Here is a 22,755-nt window from a genome sequence, read left to right on the forward strand (position 1 = left end):
TGCAGACCACTTACCGGTCTGCTGTTCGATCCAGTTAGCTGCGATGTTTGACGCACTTCATCATTTTAAATGAGTGCTATATATTTAACAAATGAGGCTGTCCAATGCCAAATCAAAACCCTATGGTCTTCTCACCCTCGTCTTAGTTTTATACGAAAGCTTCGCATGGCCGTCAAATTCTACCGCGGATACTGTGTGCAGAAAGCCCAGCAGTATTGGCGAGAAGAATTGCAATGGCGCCAATGCTTGTCACAGACTATGGCCGAGCTATGACCCGTTGAATACAGTACTATTAGGGAAGCTGGGTGTTGTGGTAGACAAATTACAAATTATAGAACAAGGGAACGCCGAAGGCCAAAAGGTATGCAGTTGGAATATGTGGAAAAGAGTGGACAATGCGAGCAGTACGTTAGGGTACTGTTGGAGGTGCGTCATTGGACTGTCTGCCGAGCTGACTTTTTGCTTGTGCATTTGTTGGGGGGGGGGGAGATGTGTAGCCACTCGCTGGGGGGGGTTTGGGGCCTCCACCCGGTCATAAATCATGTCATTCTACACTTCAATACCAATACTAATTAAATTTATGAAAACATTAGAACTCAACATTGATATTTATTAAAGCATTCATTCACTCTTCATTCACTTCTTGTGGCCCCTTTCTTTCAACAAACGTAAAAGCCAAATCAGAAATAATCACTAGATCGACTTAAACTGATGTCGCATCGGCCCATTAGCTTAGACTGAAAACAATGTCGAAAGCACTGATGCGGATTCCATCGCATCATCGCCGGACAACGTCAATGCTGCGTGGGATGTCTAAATTTAGCTTCTGAGCTGGAAGCATCTTCACTCACAAGTTGGAATCGGCATCTACGACGTGATCGTTCTGTTGCTCCGCTGAATTCACACACTCTGCGGCGAATGCGCAGTTGAGCCTGTGATGTGAGAAGTTCATTTCGTTCTCTTGTCGATGGGGAAAACGTGGGAGGTGATCTCTACTGCCGACGGGACCCAAATCTAGACTCGAAATCGTTGAATCCGTTTGGTTTAGGGTGGGCGGGGGCAGTTTTAAGCTCCCAAATCTGAAGGAGCGGGTTTCAACAACCATCTCCAATGCAGAATCACTGCAGATGCTAACCCCACTGGCTGTGTAACCGACGAGGAATAGTGATGTCTGTGTTGTGGGGTCTTTGAATAAGCAAGTTGTACAGTTTCATTTACGTCACGGAAGAACGAGATGATGAAGGCGAAGGATCAGATTCGTGTTCCGTGCTGCCTGCTTCTGTCCTGGTCTGTACTTTGTGTTGTGTTCCTTAGCGTGGATGCACAGGACGAGGGGGAGAAGTTCGTTAAGCGTTGTGAGGAGAACGTCAAAAATGTTGCTCTGAGTGCGTCGATGAACGACGGTAATTGCGGTAAATATCAATTTATCCCATCCTTTGCGTTGAAATAATTATCAATTTCATATTCCGACGAAATTTGAAGTGAATCGTAAATTTGTTCTCTCATCTCACGATGGATTGACCTGATGCATGAAGGGGGAGTCGGAACTAACTTTTTCATGTCGTGTGTGTCGGTATCCATTGGGTGGTTTTACTCAGCAACTGTGAGTACTATCAATGGTTATGTTGGACACTGTCTAGGTTTTCCAAAACTGTCAAACACTGCAGCGAGAATACTTCGATTAAAATAGGAACAGAACGGGACGCCAGCCCCTGTTTTTTAGGATGTGGCTGATTTACTTGAAAGTCGATTTCGTTACAGAAAATTCAGTTAGTTTTTCTCCCCGCCACGGTTCTCTATTGTTTGTCAAGCTGGATACAAAAAAGGCTCTAATTTTAATTCTTACTTTCTGCTGCGGCTGCAGATCTTTTAAATAATTGCAAGAGTGAGTGTTCACGAGTCGTATGCAGCCCTCTGAATGCGGATTTGCAATCATCTCTGTGCGTTCGAGTGGAAGTCAATGATATCTGTCCACCCACAGAGACCAACCAATCATGCAATCTTTATATGAAGGTCAATTACCAACGGAGTTATGTCTTGTAAGGATCAAGTTGCTTCAGTCTGATCAGTAGCCATTTCCAGTAGACATTGACAGGAGGTGATAATTACACTGTTCTTTTGAAATCTTGTTGATTGAAATACTTTTTACATGTTCAGTCTCTTGTGCAAGTGTTTAAAAGTCTGGCACAGTATTCATATTGAAAACGGTGTGCAGGCTTGCTCCACCTGCTTCAAGTCAACAGTTGTTGCCTGGGATGACTCGAGATATTTGCCTCCAAAGAAACCTCGATGGTTTATTCAAGAGTATTTCTCCGAACACGTCATACACATCCACTTTTTTCGGATCTATGAGCGGAGTCTTCAGATCTTTTCCAGGAAGGGTCTGTTCTCTTTCAGCCTTCTGTTGAATGCCTATGCATATTTAATGGTTTTCCTACATTCAATTGAGCCTAGAATGTCGACACACCATTATCTGTGGTTGAGTAACCGGGGCTCACTCAGGCCTGGGATGTTTGCAGCATTTTCTAAGCCGAAGTCAAATTAGAATCAAAGTAATCATGTCCGCTATGTCACAAAATTCATGTACAGACTGGATGTAGACTGTGATCGTCGAATTATTTCTGATGCTCTATCTTCTCATGCCCTTGTTAGACTTTTCCATCGTAGGCGGGAACCAGGTGATAATTGAACAAGCTGTAACGCTCTAGCGAGACGTTTGGATATAATGAGGATTTAATTGACGGTCTGGGAGTGTTGCAACTGCAGGAAGAACCGCCCGATAAGTGCATCACTTTCGAAACTCGTCGACGGCCCTGGTGCGTTTAAGCGTTCCTAAATCTACTTCCTAATTGTATGGTTGTTGATGATCCTACAGTTTGCGATTGAACCATGCCATGAAATTAGCCGCAAATCGGGAGGGAGGTGTGGCATGTATGCTTTCTTACTTGTCTCTAAATGTACGTCTGATTTCCAATGCAGGTTTAAGGGCGGCATTTCTGTTCAAAAGCATCTCAAGCTCATAGTGGATACTGGAAACAGTATGGGTAATGCAGTGCCTCCAGACTATCCTTTAGCCAGTGGCAAAACCTTTCTGGAAGTGACGTCAAAAATTATTCTAAAACTTTTCAAGACGGTGTCACCAGATGATTTGATCAGTGTTGGTTCATTCAACAGTAGTGGGTACTACCAACTCGGTTCCCAGGTAATACCACAACCAGGCGCCGAGGCCTTTCAGAAAGAAATGTGCTGTGAACACGTGTATGGCCGCACAATTTTTCTTCTGTATGTTCAAGCTTCAAAATCCACATGACTTTCATGCTACGTATACTCACTACACCTGGCTTGTCCAGCGCAGATGATCCAAAATTGGTGGAATTGGTTGTGTCTAGGTCCAAATTTCAAACGCTTATGATGAAAGTGAAGAATCGAACGAATTGGCGGGGCTGGAGAACATTGTGAAAACGAATCTCATACGATCTTTGCCCGGCTCCCCCTCGAACCTCACTGCTGCAATCTTGAGCGCAGTGCAAGCATTTAATGACACGCCTAGGGACACTTTGAAGGTAAGTGTCCCGGGGTGGTTCTGATATTGGCGTTACAATATGATTTCTGGACCTGATTATTTGAGGCATGAGACGAGAGTTGTGGTTTGCAAGCTTTTCTCTCGCTGGTCAGCTGCACTTGACTACAAAGTTAACATATAATGCAGGTAATTATAATCTTTACAGATGGGCAGTTTGCAGCCCTGGATGCAACCATTTTCCCTTCAGCTCAACTGCTGGCGCTGCGTATCAAGATCTTCATCTTCAAGTTGCCCCGGAACTCCGATCTAGATACTTTTTTGCGGAACACAACGCTTCCCGACGTCCTCTGCAGTGTGCATGGCACCTTTGAAGTGCTGGAACCATATTCCACCAGTAACCCACTGTTGGCCATTCGAAGCTTCTACACATTCTTAGCAACCACACATCTTGCTGTTGCCAAGAACCAATCGACTTGGAGCAGTATATATCCAAGCTTTTCTCAACGTTCCAACGGCACCACTGTTACATATCCAGGTTGGTGATTGCGATGACTAAATTCCAGCTAATCAAGGTAGTCCTGTAGATGGATTAATTTGATCTCATCGAGTCCTTTGTCTTCGAAGGCTCATGTTTAAATGACCTGTCTATTTGATCTTGATCATGGTACTGTTGGAGACAAATTGCCAAGACTTTATTCGTCTGTCTTGGAGCACTAACACACGAACTTTTATGGCTTCTGAACAGCATTTGGAAGTGATGGGCGGCTGATCGGAGTGGCAGGCATTGATGTCTTCCCCGACCAACTCGAGGGCAGCTTAAGAGATCTTGTGTACAAAGCTCTCGGAAGCCGGAGCGCCAAAGGGAATTTGCCTGCGCCATTCGAAAGCGTCAACTTAGTGTGCGATTATCAGGTGAACACCTCGGCACCTCGTCTACCACTCGTAACGCACACTGTTTTGGGCTGAAATGTCGGCACATAGTTCAGCGTGGAATACAATTTCCTAGATTGTGACACACGGGGCCATTGCAGACAGCGATGAGGAGTGAGCAGCAGCCGTGCAACAATGCAACCAGTGTTGCAAATGGTGGGATTTGTCAAGTAGAAGACACGGGGACGCCTTTGAAACAAAGAGTATGTTGCAGTGGTTGCGGAGGAACAACCGATGGGGTCAACAATGGAAAACATTGGGTGGTTGTGCTTGCTTCAGTCCTGGGAGTAGTGGGTGCTGTTGCAATTGGATTGGCTTTATGTTGTTGCTGTGTTAGCTGCAAGACGGGTGATGAACAAAACACCGACATACCTAAAAATCCCTTTGATCAAAACTCCAGCTGGTAGAAAATCATGAAACCCTTCGATCACCTCGCTGTTAATGTCAAGTTGGATCTCTTCCTGATCGTTGTCATTTTCAACTTTGAGTTTCCCGAAAATGAACGAGAACCTATTTGGGGTTCAACTTCTTAAAAACTTGGATTCTGCTGCGCATTGAAACTTGAAGTTGCATGCCAAGCAAGAGATTTGGGTAGGAAATGAAATGTGGTGTCAGGAGAAGACAAACCCCAGACGGTGTTCGTTTACACTCGATGAAGCTTCGTGAAATCTTCTGTAAGATGGAGTGGTCTCTCATTTTGTATCATGAACATTCACGAGTAAGCTTGAGATGTTTAACTTTTTTCACGGGAATTGAAGTAATTTTAGTCACTGACTTCAAGTCGAAGGGTAAGTAGTTCGGAGACATTAATTTTGATAGTTGATACAACCCAATCATCTTGTGTGGATGCTCACGAGCGAGCCCCAGAAGATTCAATATCTTGTCGGGAGGGTTTTAGGGCACACAGATTCCGCTGGTTCATCATCTTTGGGAAATGGGTTTTGTTTGCTTCTTGTTAACAAAATGCCAAGTGGAACAGGATCACAATTGTGCGTCAAAAACCTTTCGACTTTGCACACGAACCTTGAATCAAATGAGCTTCAAGCCTTGATGAATTTGATAGAGAAATGTTGCAAATTTTAACCAGCACTAGTTCAAGTCTGGGCCCCTTCAATTTCTTGAGAAGGTGATGTTTTCATCGACTCACTCAATGCACACGTCGTTGGATTTCTCTACACTAAGAGGAAGAGGTATGTTCGCAGCCGTAATGGCCATCTTCTAGCCAACAACATAATCAACACACGCATGAAGACATTGGCCAGCATTTGGGTATTTCAGAGGGGTATTAAATACGTGGGTCTCGAAGTCTGCATGCGTTTTCATGAACCATAAGCCCGATAAATTTTCATTCCACGCCATATCCCGTACGCCAAAATTCTTTCGTTAAAACCATTTCTAAACTGCTTGTTGAAACCAAATCAATAAAATAAATTCCACAAGTAGTTACACACCTTGTTGAAGACATATCTGCAACCGCATGTTCCGCGCCAAGGAACATCGAGATTGCAGTTTAGTCACAACTAAGTCAACTTGTTGAAGAGTAGACAAGAATAGAGGAGAACAGGGAATTTGTAACCAGGCTCTATACAACTCAAGCCTGATCGGTTGGATCGATGGCTTGTACTTCACACACGTGTGCCTTCTCAGGTAGGAAACTCCTGCAATTTCATGACGTCTCTTGGTTCATCAGAGGTCTAGGGAAACATCTGCTCAAGAAAACCCTGAATTAAAAATCATAATTTTGTACATCGGAGTAGACCTCCCAAAACTCACCACCGAAGATCGTCACAGACATCCCAAAAAACAGGAGTTAAATTTGGGTTGCGAATCGTCCAATATGACGAACTACAGAAGGAAATGATTGACACTGAATGTGTACCATGACTTCATCTCTTGCGATCCAATTGACTGATGGTGTAGAATTTAGTCTCTGAGGTACGGAACTGAATAATTGCAGAATATTGGCAGAAAACTTCTATCGCGTGGATGAATGCTATATTCAACGAGGCAAGGCCAGCGTGAAACACCATTCAGCTCTACCCCGCGGCTGGCTTTCTAGTGCATCTATTCGCCATTTGCTTGAGAAGTTATGATCCCTTCTGCTCAAATTTGAAATTTGGGTTGCTTTCCAACTGTGGGGGACTATCAAAGCTGTTTTACCTCCTGCGATTTCGAGCTGTAAGTGTAGGGATCCTCATGTGAAGTGTGTCAAAGAGTAGAATTAATGTTCCTTTTTCTGTGTTCGACATTGAGGCGTTTTAAAAAAAAATTGGTCTTGTGTGAGCTCTGTTGCGACTGATTTTGCGTACAAGGTTTATGCCTTGGGATGCAGTGATGATGGATTCCTCATGTGGTAATAAAATGTTGACAAATTATTACTGTTTTGAATGTTGTTCAGGGTTTTGCTCTGCGGCTATTCAATTTTGGCACTCTTGATGAGGTGTTGCTAGCGTTGGCACACAGCGAGGCTGAGTGAGAATCCATAGCTAAATCTTTATTCGTTGTTTCGTGATTTAGGGTTTGAAAGCTCCACATCGCCAAGTTGCATTCCTTACAACTACTATAGCAATTGAATGGAATCAGATAACTTCGTCACACATGCTTGATTAGTTCAGGACCATTACGCTCCGTTCAGACAAATTCAATTAACTAGACGCAACAGGAAACATCACTGTGGTGCAAGAAGAGCTGGTTTAAGTTCAGCATATTATCAAGATTTCTGATGTCAATCATCGCTATGTATGAGTAATGATCGTTGAGCAACGGATTGGTTGTAAAGTACTTTGCAATTCGGGCGATTAGGTTGAGGGCTGATTTTGGGGACGGGTTTTCATGAACATAGGAAGGAATCGGGGGTTCCTCATGTTGCGGCAGGGGTTGCTGTTTGTGAAGAGGTCGCTTGGAGGTGCTGCCGAATGGAGGATCTCAGATGCAGTTGGTCAGAAGTATCCGCGATTTGCATCTCCCTTGTCGAATGTGGCATCGGATGCGGGGGATAGTGAAGAAGATCTTCGGGTTTTTATTGTGGCAGGGGAGCCTTCTGGAGATGTCATTGGAAGTCGACTCATGGGGTCCTTGCGCCGCTTGTCACCAAAGCCATTGCGTTTTGCAGGAGTAGGCGGGTAATGGTTCTTTGGCGTCCTGGTGTATGCATACTTTTCGCATGCAGTTACGTTAAGATATATTATGTTCAAGAATCCTACCAGGGATTTTCCTTCTTTCTTCTTTTTCCATTCTCGTAGTCTTTCTCGATGATTTCATTTTGACAAGAGGTTTGGTAATGGAAGCAGAGCTAATATGGAGAAAGAGGGGTTGGATTCTGTGTTCAAGATGGAAGACATCACTGTCATGGGCGCAGCTGAGCTCTTTCCTCACATGTTTCGCATATGGGTACACCTTCTGCACTTATCGATTTCCATTAGGTCTGAACCATGTGAGCTGAGACGCAGCTATTTGGTGCTCGCTTAATATTCTAGCCTACCCTTTGGACGCTGCTCACCAGAGTATCTAATATTCTAGTGTGGATTTAGTCCGTTAGTGCAACCAATTTGCTTGTCGACGTGTTCATCGACTTATCATGCATGTTGTATGTGCTGTGTCATGGATTAGCGGCGGCTCCGTCAGACTGTTGCAGAAGCTGTAGATTTCGAGCCGCATGTAGTTGTCACAGTGGACGCGAAAGGATTCTCTTTTCGTGTGCTTCGAAGCCTGACAGGTAATGGATATTCTATGATTCGGGGTTCGGACACTTCGAGATTGGTACTGCTTGCAAGCATTGTGCCTGTTGAATTATAGCATTGTAAGAGACATGTCTTATACATCAGTTTTTATTCCATGTTCGAACAACGAGAGATTTCTTCCTCATATTCCTGTTCTTCTGCATCATGAAATTAATAAGGACCAGCGTGTGCCTTCTGTGGTGCAGCCATATACGAGAAAAAAAAAGAGCAGCCGCCCTTCTTGGTGCACTACGTAGCACCATCATACTGGGCATGGAAAGGGGGTGATGCGAGGTTGGATAGTATGAAAGAATTTGTTGACCACCTTTTGTGTATCTTGCCCTTCGAAGCTCCGATGTGTAAAGCTCATGGACTGGGAGCAACTTTTGTGGGACATCCTGTACTGGAAGACGCCTACATGAATGTACCTGTATGGGCCTTCTGGTACCTAAGCCCTCATGCATGAATTCATCCGATTGCTAGTTCTAGTAAGGCTCCTTAATTTCTAGTTCTTTTTCTTGCACATCATATTTCTGTGTTGTTTTGTTTCAGCTCACGAAGTAATTTTGAGGATGAGTAATGTCATGTGCAGAGTGCAGAGCATAGCGCACCAAGGAACTGGGAGATTCAAGGATTTGGGACCAATTTTCGAGAAAAACACGGTGTGCAGTCTGGTATGCTTTATATTTTCAACAATGTTCTCTTAATAGGCCTTAAATAAATGCCTGCCAGTTCTGGAGAAATTTTGAGTTTAGTCATTTCGAGTGTTCACTGAAGTAGATCTAATCATTTGCAGGGACAAAAATTATTAGTGTGTTGCCTGGGAGTCGCGTTCAAGAAGTGAAGCGCATGCTGCCACTGTTCAGAATCGCCATGCACCGTCTAGCTGAAGATTATCCGCATATCAAAGCTGTCGTACCAACTGCACAAAGTTCTGTTGTCACAAACATGGTACAAGAATCCGTATCCAGATGGGAAATCCCTGCCATAGTTGTTCCAGCTGCTTCAGATCTCGAAAAATATGATGCGTTTGCAGTAAGTTTCAAGCTCTCCTTTCATATTTTTGTCTGTGAAACCGACGGTGTAGTGGCTTAGACCTTCGTTTAAATTACTTGCTGCAGCTGTTCATTGTAAATGTAAATGTTTCGTGTGTTGTTTCATTTAAGAACCCTAAACCTGGTGTTTCAAGATTTAGGAGGACCTCAGATTTTGCTTCCACAGGTTGTCTAGATTGATTTGAACTTCTGCTGTTTTACAAAGCTTATCTGGTGTGTATATAATCTTATTTTAATGTATTTTCTTTCTTTGCAAGGCAAGCGATGCAGGGTTGTGTACATCGGGAACAGCGAGCATGCAATTGTTGTTAGCAAGGGTTCCAAGTGTGGTGGCGTACCGTGCCAATCCAATTACGGAGTGGCTGATCAAATCACGCACAAAGTTGGAGTACATCTCGCTTCCTAACATCTTATTGAATTCACCCGTAGTTCCGGAAGCTCTTTTTGGCGAATGCACACCTGAGCGACTCGCTTCTCTTCTGAAGTAAGTGGAATTTACCTCAACCTGGGACTTGGAGCCTAGATTCACGCGTTTCTAAACTACACTCCTGATTTTCAAAGTGCTTGTGCTTCTAGATAACTTAAAGAACTCGTAGCTGTTGGATTGTTGAGGTTGAGTAAACAAAACAAGAGTTTTGTTTCTGTACAGGCAAGTCCTTGAAGACCACCAGATGCAGGAACTGCAGCGGACTTCGGCAGACCAGGTGCTGTCCATGTTATCTCCTCCAAGTAGCAGTTTGCTGCATTCTAGTGGCGCATTGCTTATAGAAGATGAACATAGTGAGAAGCCAAGCATGGCTGCTGCAGCAACTATTTTAGAGTTTTTTGGTCTCATGAATAGCCCTAAGAAATCACCCATTTCGTACTGAGAAATAGCCATTTGAGTCACTTGAGTCGTTGTTCGGACTAATTTGTGCATCTCTTTGCCTGTTTGAGGAGCAAGAATTTTTTGTGCCGACACCCCATCATGTTCCTTGTGCTGAGTTGCTTGTAGATAAATCTGCAAACCTCAAATTTATTCTGTACTGTGTGGAGCAGTGGAAGGCATTTTCTTCAGTGCAGTATTTGAAGATTTGGGTCAAAGAGCTGGAGTGATATGAACATTGGTTTGTCAGGAAAATCGATTAATAAAAATAAATGTATGACTTACAATTAAAAAATGTTACAAGATGAGATCAAATAATGTAGTGTTACAAGAAATTGTTTGAACTCAGAAATGTAAGAAATCTTAGTAAAATGGTAATCTTTGATATCTTATTGGTAAAAAGAATGAGTTGTCTGTTTCCGAATGAAATCCAGAAATCGAGATGCGAAGGACACATGGGGTGGTGGTGTATTATCATCCAGAACCAAGTCCAAGTTGTCGACGTGTGATATCAATCAAGGATACCATTTTGTGTCGATTTCTGTGTGGTTGGTTCTGCGACGACGTCAACTTTTATTTATTATAGTTCGACGCGGTTCCAGGGCTGTATACAACGTGGTGCACGCGGCTACTTCGGGGCTGATGCCATGCAGTGAATGTTTTCTCGCCTGGACTGGCCTCACCCTAACTTTCTTGCTTTCCGCTCGCTGAAAGCTGTGTGTCCTCTCTTCTCGTTTCCACGCATCCTCACATTCTGTGACATTGCTCTCTTTGGCTAGAGCAGGTGAAACAGGCTTCTGTGCTCTCCGTGCTTCTCCAGAAAGTAGTTAGTTATCTCTAATCACACACCTCTAGTGCAAAAATTCCCAAAAGAAGATAGCTTCTTCAGACGATCAACTATGTGACATCCAACAGCACCTGCTCCGCCATGGTGCTTGAGCTGGTTGATCGAGGAACGAAGCGGAGGATGCACGACGAAGGCGAAGGTGCAAAATGCGAAAGAGTGATTGAAGAGCTTTTACGGCTCTAGGGGCAGTTGAAGCTGCACGAGATTTAGGGCACCACCATTCTTCCACAGAACATGACCACTTCCACGACCATTCTGTGAAGGAATTACTGCTGTATTTTCGTTAGTATAGGAGAAGTCTCCTCATTATTGCCCTTTTCACACGGGACTTGCGGCTCAGTCACGGGACGCCGGCGAGTTTGCTGTTGACGACGGTCTCGCTCCGGAAGTCGAATTTGAGCTCTGGAGTCGTTGTTTGTGTTGCAGAGGAGCGAGGGAGATGACCACTGCACATGTAGAGATCATCTCTTAACGATGAGTGGGCTTAATGTGTTATTTCCGGTGCAAAATAGCTTTTACTTGGTTGAGTTTCAAGGAGCAATTAACGACAACCGCGTGTAGAAGAAACTAAGCACGGCGGATGTTGTGGACAAGCGTTGCATGGTTTATTGTTCCTACGACACCCATGGTTATGCAGTAGCAGGTAACACATGTGCTGACACAGCTTTGTGGGTTGTGGAATAGAGTGATGGTATTTATGTATATAGAGATTTTTTTGATGTGGAGTGTAAAATAAGAAAACATTTCTTTTACTTAAGAAAACACTTCTTTTACTTAAGAAAATGATTTTAAGAATAGTTTAATAGTAATAATATTATCTTGGTGTAAATTATATGAGGTAAATTATATGATAGTTGTGTTTGTTATCATCATTGAAGTCTTGATTTGTTTAGAATGTTGTATTAAAAAGGATATGAACATGTTGGCATGGAATTAACATTGAGAGTGATTTTAGATTGGAATTTTTTTAGTTTTTGGAATTAGAAATTTTTGAAGAATATTAACTTTGCCTATCAAGGTTAGATTCAAGAAGTGTAGGATGTCATTGATTAGAAGTTTTTACTTAGTTATATCTTTTTTTCTTTACTTTGAATTTTATTCATATTTGCCATTATTTTTTATTCTTTGTATAGTTTCAATGCCACTATTAGTAAGCATAGCTTTCTAATGGTGTGTAAATAATCTTAATTATTTAAGAATTATTTGGTTTTTTATTGGTCAAATTGATTTTAAAAGTGTAATGGAGAGAAATCAAGCTAATTCTCGAAATGAGGAATTTGTGGAGATGTATGTTCAAGATTAGAGTACTTTGGTTGTTATAGTTTATTGATATATATTACATTTTTTTAATTAATATAAAAAAATTAGATGATATGTCTTAGGATATAATTTTTTTTTAACAATTACAATTTATTGAGCTTTGTTACACATGAACATGACTATTAAATTGTGAAGTATTTGTAGAATATTCAATTTGCAAGAATTTATCTATTCTATGTGGATGTTGTTAAAAAAAGATAGTGATGATGAAGGCCTTCTTTGGCCTTTATAGAACCATCTTACTTGTATTGTGTAGTTAGATCATTAGATCATTGTATTGCTACAACATTGTTAGTTTTATATTATATATAAAAGTCTTACAAATATTAATTGAGACTATAAAATAATTTAGAGCAAGATTATTACAATACATCTAAATTTGTAAGGGAATTGTATTGTGTGGTTTATTAAGTTGATAATGGTTTAGTTTTGACATCTAATGATGCTTAACTTTGTGAACAACAAGTATACAATTACACCAACTTGGAATATTCTAAATTATAAAGATGAATATATATTTTTTTAAAAGCTCTTACTTGAAGTTGCTTTTGGAAGAAATGGAATTCTTATGGACTTTACATTGGAATAATTCTTCAAATTACTTAAGATATTTATTTTCTTTTATGTGCCTTATGATTTTGTATTTTGACGTTAATATTTATGATGGTTAGGCACAATATATTATATTATTGATTAAGAGTCATTGATCTTGTCATACTTGCAAGTTTTTATTATATTGTGAGTAGTTTGGTAATGACATAGATTATTAGAGTACTACAGCTAAGTGTTGAAAGCATTATTATGTTAATAGTATATTCTAGTTAAATATTTAATGGTTTTTGCTAAGATTGTTTCTAAGAATTAAAATGATTCAAGATTAAAGCTAGGTGGTGGATTAAAGAATTCTTTTTTGGATATTAAAAGAGATATTGTGCAATCCCAATTATTTTCAAATTTTATATTGATGCAATTTCTAATTAAATCAATTAAGGTTGTTAAAGTATTATAAAATAGATTTTTTACAATTATCAATAGAAATTATAACAAAAAATATAATACCATTGAGAGAAGGGGCATTGAATGAAAGACAATATAAGATTCTATTGCAAAACTTTTCAAAGGATATTGAAAGAATTCATAGCATTATTGGTGCATCTTACACAAATGTATTTGATGGAGTAAAAAAAGACTTGTTTCAAATTGTATGCTAAGCAAGAGCCTTGATTGAAGAATGTTGTAAGGAAGATTGGCTTAAGATTGTAGTGTTGCACATTAATAACAAAGAAACTTTCAAAGATCTTCTTATGGACTTTGAATGTTGTTTTGATACCATTTGTGGTATCTCTCAATATTATTACCTTGCTCAAAGTGAAGAGATTATTGAAATTAAAAGATGTACGACATTTTTTCCAACATGCACTGATGAAGTTGATCAAGATTTATTATCATTGCTTAAGATGCTTAATGGAATTTTACTACATCAACTACTTGGAAGTAAAGATGTGAAACTTGCACATTATCTTATAGGACGATTAAGAGGTATTGAAAAGGCTAAAGGAGGTGGATTGGATATTATTGTTTTTCTTGATGAGTATCTTTATCATAATTATTGAAGACAACCTATTCTATTGAGTGGAAAAGGACAAGGAGATGTAGTAGTGTATTCAACAAAATGGTTGGATTTGGAGAGTGCAACTAAGGTTATTCTTATTGTTGATTTATCAAATGAATATAAAAAAGTTTTTTAAAAGTTGGCATTTTGGATGGATTAAGTCATCCAAACATCATCAAGTTTTTTTGTTGTGATTTTTTTGAAGAAAAAAAAGAGTTTGAATATGATATGGAACAAAAAAAGATGATTATATATATATATATATATATATATATATATCAATTAAAGAAAGAGGGCCACTTCTAAAAGTAATTGCAATACATATTATGCTACAAATTGCATGTGGAATGTGTTACATGTATGACATGAAGATAGCACATCGAGACTTAAAGCCTGAGAATATTATTGTTAATTTAATTGATGTTCCAAACTTAAATGACATGACATATGTATATGTGAAGTTACTTGATTTTGATAATTCAAAGGTAGAAGTGAAGGATAATCCAGAAATATGTATAGGAGGAAGAAATTTAAGTATAATTAGATATATGGCCCCAAAGGTTATAAAAAAGAATATAATTAGAAAATCTTAGCTAGATGTAAATGCTTTGAAAGTGGATGTGTTTAGTTTTGGCATGATGTGTAATGAGATTATTTTGGGAACAAAATCTTTTGGTGGTGAATACAAACTTAAAATTTATGAAATAAATATAGAGAGTGGTAAAAGACCAAATTTGCAAAATGCTTGTTCATAAGAATTACAATTGTTGATAATTGTTGGTCTTTGGATCCATAAAAATTTGAAAAAATTGACAACCAACTTATGCAACAAGACATCCTTGGTTGCTCTTTATTTTGAAAATTATCCAATATTAGAAGCACTTCCTAAAAGATGGATAAATTTTATTTCTTTGAAGGAGCTAATAATCAATAAGTATACTAGCTTGAAGATAATATCACTTGAGATCACAAGCTTAACATCTCTAAAGAAGTTAGACATATGTAGATGTGAGGCTTTGGAAGAGTTTTTAAGTAGATTGGAAATTCTAATTGCATTAGAAGTATTAGATTTCTCAAAATGTAGAAAGTTAAAAAAATTACAAAGGTTTGGAAACTTGACATGTTTAAAGAAGCTAATCATGCATGAATGTGAAGCTTTGGAGGAGTTACTAAGTAGATTGAGATATCTTATTGCATTAAAAGAATTAGATTTCTCAAAGTGTAGAAAATTTTAAAAATCCATGAAGAGTTTGGAAACTTGACATGTGTGAAGAAACTAGCCATGATTGAATATGAGGCTTTGGAGGAGTTTTCAAGTAGATTGAAAAATCATATTGCATTAAAAGAATTGTACTTATGGAAGTGCACAGAGCTAAAGAAGTTGCAAGAAGGATTTGGAAACTTAAAATGTTTGAAAAAGCTTAGCATGTAGGGATGTGATGCTTTGGAAGAGTTTCTAAGTGGATTAAGTAATCTTATTGCATTAGAAGAATTGTACTTCTATAAATGCACAAAGATAAAGATGTTACAAGAAGGATATGGAAACTTGACATGTTTGAAGAACCTAATCATGTTGGAATGTGAGACTTTGGATGAGTTTCCAAGTGGATTGGATAATCTTATTACATTACAAGAATTAGATTTTTCAAAATGTAGAAAATTAAAAAAAATCCAAGAAGGGTTTGAAAACTTAACATGTTTAAAGAAGCTAGTAATGATTGAATGTGAGGCTTTGGAGGAGTTCAAGTAGATTAGAAAATCTTATTGCATTAGAATTGTAGTTCTATAAATACACAAAGATAAAGAAGTTGCAAGAAGGATTTGGAAACTTGTCATGTTTGAAGATGCTTAACATGTGGGGATGTAATACTTTGGAAGAGTTTCCATTGGATTGGATAATTTTAATGCATTAGAAGAATTGAATTTCTCAAAGTGTAGAAATTTGAAAAACTTAAAAGAAGGGTTTGGAAACTTGACATATTTAAAGAAGCTAGTCATAAGTAAATATGAGGCTTTGGAGGAGTTTCTAAGTAGATTGAGAAATCTTATTGCATTAGAAGAATTGTGGTTCTATAAATGTACAAAGATAAAGAAGTTGCAAGAAGGGTTTGGAAACTTGTCATGTTTGAAGATGCTTAACATGTGGGGGTGTGATGCTTTGGAAGAGTTTCTATTAGATTGGATAATTTTAATGCATTACAAGAATTGAATTTCTCAAAGTGTAGAAATCTGAAAAATTTACAAGAAGGGTTTGGAAACTTGACATATTTAAAGAAGCTAGTCATAAGTAAATATGAGGCTTTGGAGGAGTTTCTAAGTAGATTGGGAAATCTTATTGCATTAGAAGAATTGTGGTTCTGTAAATGTACAAAGATAAAGAAGTTGTAAGAAGGGTTTGGAAACTTGACTTGTTTGAAGAAACTAATCATGTAGAGATTTGATGCTTTAGAAGAGTTTCCAAGTGGATTGGAAAATCTAATTGCATTAGAAGTATTAGATTTCTCAAAGTGTAAAAAGATAAAGAAGTTACAAGGGTTTGAAAACTTGGCATATCTGAAGAAGCTTAATATGTCAGAATGTGAGGATTTGGAAGAGTTTCCTAATGGATTGGGAAATCTAATTACATTGAAAGAATTGGATTTCTCAAAGTATAGAAAATTAATAAGCTTGGAAGAAGAGTTCAAAAACTTGACATATTTGAAGATGCTCAATATGTTAGAATGTGAGGATTTGGAGGAGTTTCCAAGTAGATTATGAAATTTAATTACTTTGGAAACTCAATATGTTTGAAGAAGTTTACGATTAAAGAATGTGAGACTTTAGAGGAGTTTTGGAGTAGATTGGAAATTATAATTACATTAGAAGTGTTGGATTTTTAGAAGTGTAGAATATTGTAGAACTTTAAAATTAAATCTTATAAGTTGTTACGTTTAAAGAAGATTGACACGTAAGAATGTGAATAGCTTCTAAATAATTAAGATATGATTTATATAGGAGTGAAGTTTTTTAATATTTTTATTTTTTAAAATTGACTTAACTTATCTGTATTTTTAGTATGTAGGATTCTAATGGTGTAAGAAAACATATTCTACAAGTTTTTAGTTTAAAAATCATAGTTGCTTTGATTTTAGGATTTTGAATTTATTTATAGGAATATTTTTGTAAATTTTGAATTCACCAACTTCTTTATTTTAAGATTGTCAATTCCAAATGTCTAACCAAATTATTCTAAAAAGTTATAAGTAGTAGATATTAGAATATTGGCTATTTTAGTTTTTAAGTTGAGTTTGTAATAGTTAGTTTTTTGTGGATTTTTTTTGACCAATTCATTTATTATTGAAATCTATATATCTAATGATGGATTTTGAATGTTTTACAAGTATTCATCTAAGACAATTCAAAAGTTTTTATATTAAACAAATTTATTTATTTTTTAAACTAAAAAAAGTCTAAAATATGAATACTATTATGTATGTTTGTATTGAAAGGAAAAGAATGATGAATGCAATTATAAGACATGATGATAAAAGAGATGTTGCCTAGCAAAGAGCATGCTAAAAATGTAGAGAAGAAAAAAACATGTACATCTTCCAAATAAAAAAGTTTATCTACAAAGATTTGATTCTAAGAACTAATGTGTACAAATCAATTCTTTCTTTACTACTTCTAATGTCTCCTATGTTTGCATCCTACAAATAGTAGTCCATTGAAAAAATTCATCTAAAACTCCCTACACTTCGAAGAGCTTTACAAAATTGATATTAACAATGCTCTATTGTACATAAATACTTTTACATTTTCAATATATATCATTTGCTACAAAACCTCTTCTTCATGATAAAATAAAAAAATTATATACACCTAAAAAAATTAGATCCTTCTTTGGCCAGCGATACATGCATTTGGCTTTACTATGTACTAATTATCAGATTTAGTTTAGAACCACTTCATCTTTCCATGCACTTTTCACCCCAAGGCATTTTCTCATCTATATTTCTCAGGACTTTGATTACTTTCATTCCCTTCAAACCCCCAAATTAATTATTTACATTAAAAAAAAGTCAAACCTGTCCAAACTCTTCATTTGGATGAATACTAATTTCAAATGAATTTCAAATATTTATTCTAAGCAACACTGCCTAAGATTGATTCTTACTAACCACATCCATTAATCCAGTGAGTGCAAGGCTTGACATGGAATTCACGCACCAAATGTTTCTCTACCCATGATGGCTGTACAAAAAAACATTCTACAATGTACAACCCCAAGTGTCGAGCCACTTTGCATGTTTTCATTCTTCCACGTAAAGATGATAGAAGGGACATGGCTCACCAACACTAACACGCCCCTCTAAGACTGTGAATTACATTTCAAGAGAGCAATTTGAACGTCATCGCCGACGCCAGCAACATCCACACCTTGAAACAGAAAACCAAAGCCGGTGTGTGGCTTTAAGTAGGTGATATTTGTACATCACGCAGAAGCCTTGCTGCCATTGCTCCAACCCTTCCTGCTTCCCAACGTTTGCTGAACGAAGCCTCGCTCCCATCAACGCCGCTAGTTGCTTTCGATGGCTTTCCTTCGACATTAGTTGAGGCAATTAACTTAGTTTCAAAGTCTTGGACAGTACTGCAATCTACTTCGTCAGAAGTTGATTGTTGCGAATTTGGGAACCGTTGCTCGAGTAATGATTTGTCATCATGTGTTGAATCATACCGATTCAATCTGAAGAAAGTGGCAATACGTAAAAGTTACATAGTTTGGAAAGTTTAAATACACAATCTACATAAAAGCCTACAAAGAGATTCACAGCCGCTTTGTATCCCAATTCTATTGCATCAAACTTAGCAAGACCAATCAAACCATTTCCAAACTCTCGCATTGTGCTATAAATGAACGAACATCTAAAATCTAGATTGCAAGCCACATCCGAGCATCGATCATAGAGACAAAGATAAAAACCGCATGATGTAAAGTTCGATGTTGCTGTGCTGATACTTCGCATCCATCTGCAGTTGTTCGATTCAAGTTCAGTACAAACGAAAGTACGTCGGAAGAACTATCTCAAGCAGAACTTGCATTTCTATACCAAAGTCGGACGACACCTGAGCCAAGGCCCCTGTGTGCTGATTACAGTATTATCTGTCAAGTCTATATACACTTGAAATGTAACAGGACTATGCACGCAACATTGCACCAAAAGCTCAGGATTATTCCTCACATGAACATGGATAGATACTTAGTAACCGACCTTTGAAGGGGATATCTTCTTGATTGAAAAATGACATGAAAATAGCTTCTGAAGCTGTTCCTTGACACCGCTGTCCCGAAACTCATACCCCAACTGTCAAATCCACATCGCACTAAAAGTTAAAGAACCAGGTGTGAAACCTTTGTAAAAATTGATGCAACTTCAAACTGCATAAGAATAACACCAGGCGAACAAGTGAACATACCACCAGGGTTGTCTTGGGACCTGAAAGAGCTAATACCGATTCGAGCAAAGGTGGTACTAAATGCTCCTTGTACACCTTCATACAACCAGAATTTATTATAAATATATTCTCTGCCCGGATCCCAATTTAAATGCTTTTGCAATGCAGTAGCCCACGAATTTTCATTTATATTTGTGTATGAAATTGTCTACATAATTCATACATAGACGACACATGGAGCTTCCAAGACATGCCAGAACCATGAAGAGCACAATTCTTAAGATAAGTCGAACCACGTACGACGTCTGTGCCGATTATGTAATCAAAGGGAGGCTTTAAGGCCTCAGCTTGCTGTTGGTTACCCCAGTCCAGCTCAGCTACTTCCACTGACCCAATAGGACCTGCATACATCCACCAAGAGCTATGAAAACCTGCAATAACCAAACTTCAGCGTCTGAAAACGTAAGTACATTCAGAAGCTAAGAAGGTTACAAGCAGTTATGAACTTTGAAAGCAAGACTCAAGTGATACCTAAATGAGAATATTCTGAGGCAGAGTATTTAGCCCGGGACATGTTACTTTCCATGTTTCTTCGTAGTAAGGGCAACACTTCTGCCTGGTCCGTCACCACCACCTCGCAACCAAGCAGGGCCATCCCTGCAAATATTCACTACGATCCTTCAAAACCAATTCAGAATCCATTAAGTAATCTCCACCTGTAGAGATGATCTGAACTTATCATCATACATGACCACACGAAGTATGTCCAACCTAATCCTGATAAACCGCAACCAGCTCCAAGTTCAACAACGCGCTTATTTTGAAGCTTTGCCCTGCTGAACTCTCCTTTCTTGCTGTTTTTCTCCTGCAGAGATCCAATCGACAGTACATTAGCCAAGTTTGATTTTCAAAGGCACACAACCATGGGACAGAACACCAAAGACGTAGCTTGGCTCTAACCCGCTTCCACAGTATTCTAAGCATAGATAGGAACGCAGACAATGAACCATTTATAATAAAATAATAAGCAATCGACATTTCATGTAGCACTTTCAAGAGATACACGGCAAGAACCGAAAAGGCTCGTAATGATTCCTACACGAAAGCCTGATAATTCACTATGAACCATGATCTGAAGGTAATGATGGAAATTCACCAGAAACTTGGCGAATACAATCGAGGAGTCCCATACCGTGGTACCATGATGTTGAGAATTTGGGTCCTGCACTAGTAAGCACCAAACACACACCGAAATCGCTGTAAGCTTCAAAAAAACTTGTCAAAGACGAACAATGATTCCGATCAGGTTGAGCACAGATGTAATGGAAGTCCCCAAGGGCACAACTTCCACAAATATGACTTAATTGAACTTATAAATCAGGACACGGATAGTAACATTGCCTTAAAAAAAATATGTTCTCAAAAGAACAAGCTGCAACAAATTTTGATGTACAGGACCATGTTTTAAGTGTGAAAAGTTGTTTGACAGAAGATGTGTTCATCAATCCGCTTCAAATTACAACCCAAAACATTTGAAACGCCTCGATGCAGTTTACTAGATCCTTCAGACTGTAAAGGAAGAGGACTATGTAGCGAACCTGAGCAAGAAGAAGCTTATGGCCCAGAACCTCCAGCTCAACTTTGCATGTCTGAGGGGTATTAAATCTGTAAACGTCGAAGACTGGATTTAAGTGACAACATAAGCATCTACTGGATATTACACGACTTCATTACAAACGCACCAATTTCAATGATACGAAAACTAGTGAAAAAATAGACATTGAGAGATGGTTAAATATTGGGGTCTAACAATGAGAATGCAACACAAAATAATGTGACATGGCGCAAATAATCATGTTCGTATTCCTCATACAAAATCTCAGCAAATGTCTCAACGCATTTAATGCACGGCATTGCGCTACACAAGAGCAATATAGAACATAACCCAAATTCTGAACAACACATTAAAAAAATAAAAAAAACCTACACATCCTCCATGACGGCTGGTGACCCGTTGCTCCTGTCTTTCAAATCTCTTCAGAATAAACCTTTACAAAAAACCGCCTGATCGAGTGGCTATAAGAAGCACAGACGAACCACCTCAACCCCTAAACCCTACATTGGCTAAGACCATCGACCCTGACCCGCGCAACTAGAATCCCTTGTTCGCGGTGACAGAAGCAGCACGTTCTCACGATGATCAGGCAATTGCTTCGGCTGCTCGATTTGCTTCTCCTCCTCGAAAACAACAGCAGAATCTCTGCACATCAGCTGCACTGCGCTACTTTTTTCCTCTCTACCCAACACAAATATCCACGCGAAACTCCACGAAATGCGTCATCGAGTGGCATACAAGTCACAGATGCTTCTCAAGGAACAGACTGCACAACCCAGCTCCGCAAATCTCAGGGGAAATAGAGAACACTGCCAAATCAAAGCAGAGCAACTGGAAACATGAACAGATCAGAAATTATTTGAAGCAGTGCTCTGCTGCACGACCCAGCTCGACAATGACTTCACAGACGCAACAATCCGTCTTACAAAATCACAAACCCAAGAACAAAAACTAACCCAACAACATCACACAAAATTGGCTCGAAACACAAAAAGAGATGTCTCCGAAAAAAGCATTTCTGTAGATTGGAAAACATAATTTGTTGGGTTTTTTCAATCAGCAACTGTGGGCGGCGCTTTGGCTTGGTTATGGATTTTATTTCTGTGAGTTGATGTGTGGATTTGTTTAGTTTTCCAACACTAGCACTTAACACTGGGAAAGGTCTTGGTAGTTTTTTTTTCTTCTATACATCTCGGTGATTAAGTTTTATTTGAAGCTTTTTTACTGAATTTGTGTTGAAATTGTATAACTTATTATTAGGCTATGTTTGGTTTTGAGAATATTGTTGATAAAACTCATGAATGCTTTTAGATGAATTAAGAAATTTTTCAACTTTGTGTATTAGTTTATTTTCAATTTTAGAAAATATTCCAGTTTCCAAAAAGTATTTCTTAATTTTCTTATTTTGTGTGAAATCCATTTCTTCCAGTTATGCATGCAAATGCAGTAGCAACCTTTAATTGAAAAAATTTAAATGAAATTTGCAAAATTTGTACAAAACTTGCAAATTTATAGAATCATTGCATTTGTTTATTTTGATGAACGAATTCTACTTCAAAATGCTGTATATATCTTCTTTTTATCTATATAATTTTGTTCTATTCTGAAGTGATGCAAGCTAAAAATTCAACAAAGAATTTGTACAAAAGTTTGGCAAAAAGTTTTTACTTATATTATTATTCTAGAACGTAATGTACACAATCCTTGAAAAATATCATCCAAATAAACAATTATAAAACTTATGTGAATGTTATTAAAAAATGTAATGCATCAATTGCTAAGAAATCACAAGAGTGTTGGAAGGATAAATGGCAATACATTGCATTTAAAGTA

General features: G+C 38.3%; 3 protein-coding genes across 6 annotated transcripts; 2 read left to right on the forward strand and 1 right to left on the reverse strand.

Annotated features, from left to right (window-relative positions):
* The first annotated feature begins 743 nt into the window (after nucleotides 1–743).
* LOC112287706 (uncharacterized) lies at nucleotides 744–4,989 on the forward strand. The gene is made up of 9 exons (XM_024531011.3): nucleotides 744–1,412; nucleotides 1,865–2,039; nucleotides 2,216–2,381; nucleotides 2,767–2,816; nucleotides 2,980–3,202; nucleotides 3,390–3,563; nucleotides 3,710–4,058; nucleotides 4,269–4,435; nucleotides 4,555–4,989. Exons 1-9 carry the CDS (start codon nucleotides 1,235–1,237, stop codon nucleotides 4,858–4,860), a joined length of 1,788 nt encoding a protein of 595 aa, XP_024386779.1. The 5' UTR covers nucleotides 744–1,234; the 3' UTR covers nucleotides 4,861–4,989.
* A 1,389-nt stretch (nucleotides 4,990–6,378) lies between these two features.
* LOC112287707 (putative lipid-A-disaccharide synthase, mitochondrial) lies at nucleotides 6,379–10,387 on the forward strand. Of its 3 annotated transcripts, none has more exons than XM_024531013.3 (10): nucleotides 6,379–6,631; nucleotides 6,852–6,925; nucleotides 7,296–7,575; nucleotides 7,744–7,843; nucleotides 8,063–8,168; nucleotides 8,379–8,602; nucleotides 8,765–8,834; nucleotides 8,969–9,207; nucleotides 9,485–9,711; nucleotides 9,877–10,387. In XM_024531013.3, exons 3-10 carry the CDS (start codon nucleotides 7,316–7,318, stop codon nucleotides 10,094–10,096), a joined length of 1,446 nt encoding a protein of 481 aa, XP_024386781.1. In that variant the 5' UTR covers nucleotides 6,379–6,631; nucleotides 6,852–6,925; nucleotides 7,296–7,315; the 3' UTR covers nucleotides 10,097–10,387. The 3 variants fall into 3 exon arrangements, with proteins under 3 accessions (XP_024386781.1, XP_024386780.1, XP_090109546.1); XM_024531012.3 differs by having other exon boundaries at nucleotides 6,479–6,631; nucleotides 8,765–8,846; XM_090253420.1 differs by having other exon boundaries at nucleotides 6,479–6,631; nucleotides 7,346–7,575; nucleotides 8,765–8,846.
* Nucleotides 10,388–17,850: 7,463 nt separating this feature from the next.
* Nucleotides 17,851–22,026, reverse strand: LOC112287271 (uncharacterized). Of its 2 annotated transcripts, none has more exons than XM_024530128.3 (10): nucleotides 21,295–22,026; nucleotides 20,906–20,972; nucleotides 20,464–20,529; nucleotides 20,079–20,172; nucleotides 19,839–19,964; nucleotides 19,608–19,708; nucleotides 19,329–19,403; nucleotides 19,124–19,216; nucleotides 18,835–18,881; nucleotides 17,851–18,597 (listed from the first exon to the last, which is right to left on the reverse strand). In XM_024530128.3, exons 1-10 carry the CDS (start codon nucleotides 21,303–21,305, stop codon nucleotides 18,324–18,326), a joined length of 954 nt encoding a protein of 317 aa, XP_024385896.1. In that variant the 5' UTR covers nucleotides 21,306–22,026; the 3' UTR covers nucleotides 17,851–18,323. The 2 variants fall into 2 exon arrangements, with proteins under 2 accessions (XP_024385896.1, XP_090109547.1); XM_090253421.1 differs by having other exon boundaries at nucleotides 20,500–20,529; nucleotides 21,295–21,974.
* Between the last annotated feature and the right edge of the window lie 729 nt (nucleotides 22,027–22,755).

The sequence above is a fragment of the Physcomitrium patens genome, chromosome 10, assembly GCF_059467195.1.
Source record: "Physcomitrium patens ecotype Gransden chromosome 10, ASM5946719v1, whole genome shotgun sequence".
NCBI lineage: Eukaryota > Viridiplantae > Streptophyta > Bryopsida > Funariales > Funariaceae > Physcomitrium > Physcomitrium patens.

Bases quoted from the DNA above. Each gene is read 5' to 3' on its own strand.
- LOC112287706 (XM_024531011.3), top strand. From the start codon at position 1,235: ATGATGAAGGCGAAGGATCAGATTCGTGTTCCGTGCTGCCTGCTTCTG. The intron at 2,817-2,979 runs GTGCGTTTAAGC...TTTCCAATGCAG, and splicing joins GAAACTCGTCGACGGCCCTG to GTTTAAGGGCGGCATTTCTG. The intron at 3,564-3,709 runs GTAAGTGTCCCG...CATATAATGCAG, and splicing joins CGCCTAGGGACACTTTGAAG to GTAATTATAATCTTTACAGA.
- LOC112287271 (XM_024530128.3), bottom strand. The intron at 20,173-20,463 runs GTGAATTTCCAT...GGATCTCTGCAG, and splicing joins TTGTATTCGCCAAGTTTCTG to GAGAAAAACAGCAAGAAAGG. The intron at 18,598-18,834 runs GTTTTTATCTTT...CACTTTCTTCAG, and splicing joins ATCGAACTTTACATCATGCG to ATTGAATCGGTATGATTCAA.
- LOC112287707 (XM_024531012.3), top strand. From the start codon at position 7,316: ATGTTGCGGCAGGGGTTGCTGTTTGTGAAGAGGTCGCTTGGAGGTGCT. The intron at 7,576-7,743 runs GTAATGGTTCTT...TAATGGAAGCAG, and splicing joins CGTTTTGCAGGAGTAGGCGG to AGCTAATATGGAGAAAGAGG. The intron at 8,847-8,968 runs GTATGCTTTATA...AATCATTTGCAG, and splicing joins AAAACACGGTGTGCAGTCTG to GGACAAAAATTATTAGTGTG.